This window comes from Kryptolebias marmoratus, linkage group LG12 (assembly GCF_001649575.2).
Source record: "Kryptolebias marmoratus isolate JLee-2015 linkage group LG12, ASM164957v2, whole genome shotgun sequence".
Taxonomy (NCBI): Eukaryota; Metazoa; Chordata; class Actinopteri; order Cyprinodontiformes; family Rivulidae; genus Kryptolebias; species Kryptolebias marmoratus.
Window position 1 is genome coordinate 7,913,881 of NC_051441.1, and position 7,138 is coordinate 7,921,018.

The following is a 7,138-nucleotide window of genomic DNA, read 5'->3' on the forward strand; positions in this document are numbered from 1 at the left end:
GTTTACTATTAAGTATAGGAATCATAATGAAAGGTAAATGTATTTTTACATCTGTTGCAATGAACTCTTCCACATCATCAATGCTCTTGACAGTGATTTCACCCTGGCTGATCATTGGGAAGTCATAGGGGTTGGTGGTAATCAGAAGAAGCTCTGGAACAGAAAACACAAATTTTTGTTTTTTCATGTGTGATATTGGTCACTCTTTTTTAAAATTCAGTTTTAGGATTTTTGGTAATTCACCAATGAGCTCAGGCTTGTGGGCTGTCATCAGCTGATAGAAGATATGGTAGCTCCTCTCAGCAGACAACTGGAAGGTGACACGGGACTTCTCCAGCAGATCTAGGAATTATATGTTTAAGTAAGTCTTTGGGGTGACTGTATTACCTTTTAAATCATTAGCCAAATACCAGATTTTAAAACTGATAACACTATTATTATAACTCACAAGTTTCAATATCAGCTGAAGCCAGCTTTCCAGAGGTACCAAAGTGGATCCTGATGAATTTACCCTAAACAATATAGTCATAATGGATTTTAGATGAGACCAGTTATTAAATGTCTCAGAGAATTTAGCATGTGAATACTTACAAAACGAGAAGAATTATCATTCCTCACAGTCTTGGCATTACCATAGGCCTCTAGCAGAGGGTTGGCAGCAACAATCTGGTCCTCAAGGGAGCCCTATAAAAACAATTTACTTATGTAAGCATCAAATTTTCTTACATATACTTTTGGTGAAAAAGTGTCTTCCTACACAGTTTAACTCGCCTGCATTTTGCCAGGGGTTTGTTCCTTTTTGGCTCCACCAAGAGCTGCAATTGTTGCAAAGTACTGGATGACACGTTTGGTGTTGACAGTCTTTCCGGCACCGGATTCTCCACTGGTGTATATGAGACACATTTTCATTGATCAGATCAATTTGTATAGTTAATGTAAAAAGCAGAACTAAATTTTTGGTAAACTCACGTAATCAGAACAGACTGGTTCTCACGATCTGAAATACAAACACAAAAGCTTCACATCAGTTCCAGTGTCATTGTTTTTGTCTTACAGTCTCATATTTTTTAGTTACATATTGCTTTGGCATAGTTTAAACACATTTCTGTGTTAGTTCTAACTTGTATCTTACCAGTGAGCATGAACTGATAGGCATTGTCAGAGATGGAGAAGATGTGGGGTGGAGCCTCAATCCTCTTTTTGCCTCTGTATGCTGCTACAACAACAGCATCATACACGGGAAGCCACTTGTAGGGATTCACGACCACGCAGAACAACCCAGAGTAGGTCTGTTAGAGCAGAAAACACAAATAATGTTTGACCACTTTCAAATGTCGATAAAAATTATATTTAAGTTTTTATTACAGTTTTCATTAAAGTAAAAACTCACGTAAATCATCCATGATGCATAACGTTCTTTAAGGTTAAACAACACACAAGGCTCGTTGAGGTGGGTCATCATGGCCATGTCCTCAATTTTGTCAAACTTTGGAGGGTTCCTTGCATGGATGTCATCCTCTTTTACAGTAACGGTCTAAATAGTGATAAAAGGTGTTTAGACACAATTTAAAATATTCAACCATCTATTTTTTAACCAACTCAATTTAGAGTTACCAATTACCTAACATGCATAATTTTGATCTGTGTGAGGAAACCTGAGTATCCAGAAAAAAACATGCATGCAAGATGAGAGCATGAAAACTCCACACAGAAAGGCCCCTTGATGTCAGGCGAACCTGTATCTTCTTTGCACTGAGGCAACAGCTCTAGCTACTATACTGCCACAATTTAGAAACAAAAAGCTGCAACAAGTGTTGGCTCTGTATTAAAACTAAAAGTACAAACTTCACTAAAGTTCTTACTTATATATAACTTTAGAAAACTGCTCTAAACTACAAAAACAAAATAGAAACAGCTTATAAATAATAATATAATCACATTTACCTTCCCTGAGTCAGTCTCAACAGTGGCTTTGCCACCCTCTTTCTTCACCAATTTCCCCTTGAGATACATCTCAGCCTCATCAACAACAAAGAAGGCTGTTTTGGCATCAAATGGGGCTGTTTGAGCCTCAATCCTCTCCTTTTCTGGCTTCCGGAGGTAAATGGCCGCCGGGCCATACTGCTCCATCTCAGCGTCTGTGCTCATGGTGGCACTATTTGTGGAGCCTGAAAATGTGAGACTGTGATATTACTACAAAGTAAATCCACAACTAACAACAGAATTATATACTCACTGGGCACTTTTTTAGGTGCAATTATTCAATTGCTTGTTAACACAAACAGCTAATCAGCCAATCACATGGTACCAAGTCAATGCATTTAGGCATCTATCTAGATGTAGTGAAAACTATTGCTGAAATTCAAATTGATAATCAAAATGGGGAAGAGGATTAAAATGACTTTAAATGTGGCATGATTGTTTGTGCTAAACTAGCTGGTTTGAGTATTTCAGAAACTGCTGTTTACTGGGATTTTCATGCACAATCATTTCTATGGTTCACCGAGACTCATCAGACCAGGTAATATGTTTCTATTCTCTTTTTTTTAAAGCCTGTGCAAACAGTTTTCTGTTCCCAATTAACAGGAGTGACACCCGGTGGGGTCTTTTGCTGCTGTGGCCCGTATGCTTCAAGGTTTGATATGTTCAGAGATGGTTTTCTGCAGACCTTGGTTGTAAAGAGTGGTTGTTTAAGTTACTGTTGCCTTTCTATCATCTCATACCAGTCTGCCCATTCTTCTCTTACATTAACAAGACATTTTTGCTTACACAAATGCTGCTCATTAGATATTTTCTCTTTTCTGAACCATTCTCTGTAACCCTAGTGATAGTTGTACATGAAAATCCCAGTAGATCAACAGTTTCTGAAATATTCAGAGTAGCTCGTCTGGCACCAACAATCATCTCACATTTAAATTTATTCCTCATTCCTCATCCTTGTTTTGAACTTCAGCAAGTTCTCTTCACTGCATTTAGATGTCTAAATGCAATGAGTTGCTGCCATGTGATTAGCTGATTAGCTTTGTTTGTAACAAGCAAATGAACAAGTGAATCGAATAAAGTTGCTGGTGAGTGTATACCACCAGTAACTTTATTAGGTTTAGATATGCTCTAGTTAGGTATACCTCCGCTGATGCAACAGAAATTCTTCGGGTGTTGTGTATGGCAAGGTGCTACAAAAAAAAAACAAAAAAACACAATTTATAAAATATTGCTACGACTATTCAATTAAACAATGGCTCAAAATTTATAAAGTTAATCAGTGAAGCATGTTTTGTATTAATTAACAGAAATATGATGTAGAACTCCAACAGATGCAAAGTATGGAAAACATTGACTGCACTCACCTGTCTTAGATGCCTTTCAGTTAGAGCAAATGTCCAGGGCTGGTGCTTTTATGCATAAAGCCCTGCCTCCTCAGCCTATGTGACCCACTCAGTTTGGTCAGGAATGCTTGACACCTCATTGCTTGATGTTGATGATGTCGAAAATAAACAATTATATCATCTTTCATTTAGTATTACGTAGCAAAACACATGATTAAATTAACTGTATGTAATAATTGTAATTTTAACATTACATTGCTTTGCAGATAAATTTAAAATAATAAATTATAAGGAAGTTAACATTTTATGTACCAGCAAACTTTTAACACATCATTTTCTTTCAATTTTCATTTTTAAAAGTTCAATATATTATTAACTACTTGAATAATTACTTAATATAATATTAGATACTTAACTCATTTTGGAGCAAATTTAAAATTTTCATTGTGTTTATAAATGATGTACAGGCTATGTTCATAGTTTATCTAAGAGTAAATAGCAAAAGTGCATTTAATTCCTTGACAAATATGTCTTCCTGATATTTTAAGAACAAACCATATGTAGGATATGTATGTGGGACTTGTTAATTTTGAAATCAAAGCCAATAACCCCTCTAAATTCACAGAAGGGTTGACATACTTAAGACATCTGAAATAGAATTCTGAAAGAACTTTTTGCTTGTACTGGATATGTGATGTGAATCTCCTGGGAATGGAGTCTGGATGCAAGTCAGGAGAAGTCATTTAACACCAGAAAACTATTTCTCGTAAATATAATTAATGACGTCTTATACAAGATTGCTTTCATTAATATTTTATACAGTAAATGAGTGGCTGTGAAAGTATTCCTTGAATCCACAACCTGGGATCATATCCAGTTGTAATTTTATGTCCAAGTTTTGCATGGACTTGGCTCATAATTTGCGATCTTGCAGTATAAGATGATGATATTACCATGGTCAAAAATAAATTTAGCTTAGGCAGGGAGCACTGAATCATGTCTGGCATACAGAGATGAATATATTTATAGGGCTCATTTGAATATGTTGTTAGCACCAAACCCAGGTTTTAAGAGATTTACTATCCTAAATTATCTTGAATTAGTTTTTATTTTTTTCATATTGATTTTTATGTCACTGTTTCCAAAGTTTGAGTACAGTGTGAACTACAAGTTTACTGTAAGTATCTAAGGATTGGGCAGAACAAATAGTAAAGTACGGGGTACATAAAGATTAATAGAAGAGGCACAACCAAAACAGAAAACTTGCTTGTTATATGTTTTTCTTTTGGCCTGCACCCCAAGATAATTCAGTCTAGTTTGTATTTGAGGATTCTGTATTAATAGCTTTGTTAGTGAAATCTGGAGCTGATTGTGCTATAAGAGTTAAAACTGTAACCTTACAACAGTGATGGTTTTGGTTCATAAAGACTGTTTTTTATTCTATTTTTTTCCTCTTTTCTAATGGCTTTGTATTAGATAATTCATAATTCCTAAATGATTGCGAAGTGTCAAACCTGTATATGAGCGATGGTCCGTCTTAGCCTTTGAATAGAATTGTGACCTATTTAGTGACCTGTTTGGTGTTCATATTTTAGACACACACCTGGACCCTAAACACCTAGGCAGTGGTGAAGAGGGCCCAGCAACGGCTGCACTTCCTAAGAATTTGTAGGAGAAATAAACTGAATCAGAAGCTGATCATGTCTTTCTACGCAGCAGTAGAAGCTGTATTCTGTTACTGCATCACAGTGTGGTTTGCTGGAACCACAACAGCAGATGGAAAGGCTCTACAGAGGGTCATAAATCAATTCAGAGGTTTACTAGCTGCCCTCTGCCATCCTTGGAGGAAATCCCCAGGATAACTGGATCCATTCTTAAAGACAGAAAAGAAGAAACTACTGGCTCAAATAATTTTTTTTTCTTTTGTATAATACACAATGGTATACTCCTAAACAAAACGATAAAATGCTGTATTCTGTAAAATCTCAAAATTGCTATTTTGTGCATGTGCCACCTTAAGCAGGGGGACCTTGCGACCTTCATCCTCACTCCATAAGACAAGACCTTGCGTGGAGCTCCTGACCAAAGGTGATTGATTGTCATTTTATTTTTTTCAGTTTACAAATAATCACACCAACAGTTTTCATCTTCTTGCCAAGCTTCTTGCTGATAGTCTTGGAGCCCATTGTGGCCTTGTGGAGATCTACTATCTTGTTTTTGATGTTTTTGATCTTGTCCATGGTGATAGAGAGGTTGGAATGGAAGATCAAGAGCTTAGAATGCAAATAATTGACAAGCCTGTTAAAGATAAAGGCTATAAGACCATCTCTAAGCAGCTTGTTGTTCCTGTAACTACAGTTGCATATATTCAGAAATTTAAGGTCTCCAGAACTGAGCCAACCTCCCTGGATGTGGCGACAAGAGGAAAACTGATTACAAATTGAAGAGACAAATAATACGAATGGCAACCAGCAAGCCCAGAATAACTGCCAAAGAGATTAGAGGTAAACTCCAAGGTCAAGGTTCACCAGTGTCAGATTTTACTATCGGTCACTTTTTGAGTAATAGTGAATTTAATGGAAGATGACCAAAGAGAACACTAAATCATAAAAAAGCGAGACTGAGATTTGCCAAAATTAATTTTGACAAACCCAAAGTTTCTGGGATAATGTCTTTTGGACAGATAACACAAAACTGGATCTTTATGGCAATATCAGTGGTCATATCAGCTCTACATTCTTTATGTTCACAAACCTAAAAATGAAGCATATACGTAAACAAAAGAATACTGTTGCTCAAGTGAAATATGGAGGAGGCTCAATCATGTTCTGGGCTGCTTTGCTGCATCTGGCACAAGGTGACTTGAATCTGTAAAGGTTTCAAGGAAATCTCCAGACTATCAAGGCAGTGAAAGTCTATAGTCAGTGACGTTCTGCCCAGTGGCAGAAAGCTTGGTCTCAGTTGCAAGTACTCCAACAAGATAATGACCCAAAACATACGACTAAAAACACCCAAGTATGGCTAAGATGGAGGACCGAACAGTTTCGGTCCTCCATACTCAAAAGGTTACGCAACAAAACATTAAGTTAAGGTACCATATTTTTGTAAAGGCCAGATTTATTAGTATGTTTTTAAAAAATTATTAAACTTAAAAAAAAGAATTCTGATGTAGTTTTTTTTTCTTTTTATTACTTTTGTCAGGTTAAAGTTATTCAGTGAGGTGCATCCTACCTGAAAGCAATGCTGAAAAATTTAATCCAGACTGTTGTACTGCATATTGATTTTATGATACCCTGGAAAGTATACTATTAGTTGACTTTAAATGTTATATGCAATACTGAGAGTAGAGTACTTCATGATAGATCACACTTCTCCTGTTGTAGCCTCTCATAACTGTCTTCCTGTAAAGTTTATATTATAATTAAGAATCCTTCTTGTTTTATTCAAAGCTGTCAATAACCAAACCATGACTTATCTTCATACTTATATTATAGAATCTGTTCTAAAAAAAGTTCTCTGTAATACCAAATGTGTTGCAGAAGAAATGAAGAACATATATTTTGGTCATAGACATGCAGGTGACCCATCTGAATGTGCCTTTCTCAGCAACGTTCTAAAAATGGCAGCGGTAGGCTGCATTTTTGTGACTATTATGGTTTCTGTGGAAAGAGGTCAAATGTAAATGGTTCCACTTGTTTATACCTTTTTGCAAAGTGGCACAATCAATTTGTATGTCAATCAGGACAGGGCCACCAGGCCCTGTCAAGACACTCAGTAAAAATATTAGTTTTTGTTTTCTACAGTGATTACAA

The 7,138-nt window shown here is 36.2% G+C and overlaps 1 protein-coding gene across 1 annotated transcript in view; it reads right to left on the reverse strand.

Moving 5' to 3' along the window:
• The window catches only part of LOC108229317 (myosin heavy chain, fast skeletal muscle), a 4,507-nt gene extending 1,054 nt beyond the window's left edge, over nucleotides 1-3,453 (reverse strand). Inside the window, exons 1-11 of the mRNA XM_037978692.1 lie at nucleotides 3,348-3,453; nucleotides 3,126-3,173; nucleotides 1,945-2,168; nucleotides 1,391-1,534; nucleotides 1,133-1,289; nucleotides 970-997; nucleotides 772-883; nucleotides 592-684; nucleotides 449-512; nucleotides 244-342; nucleotides 7-153 (exon numbers count right to left, since the gene is read on the reverse strand). Of these exons, the coding sequence (XP_037834620.1) occupies nucleotides 7-153; nucleotides 244-342; nucleotides 449-512; nucleotides 592-684; nucleotides 772-883; nucleotides 970-997; nucleotides 1,133-1,289; nucleotides 1,391-1,534; nucleotides 1,945-2,148 (1,048 nt within the window). The 5' untranslated portion in view covers nucleotides 2,149-2,168; nucleotides 3,126-3,173; nucleotides 3,348-3,453. The remainder of the gene's footprint in view (nucleotides 1-6; nucleotides 154-243; nucleotides 343-448; nucleotides 513-591; nucleotides 685-771; nucleotides 884-969; nucleotides 998-1,132; nucleotides 1,290-1,390; nucleotides 1,535-1,944; nucleotides 2,169-3,125; nucleotides 3,174-3,347) is intronic.
• Nucleotides 3,454-7,138: the final 3,685 nt, after the last annotated feature.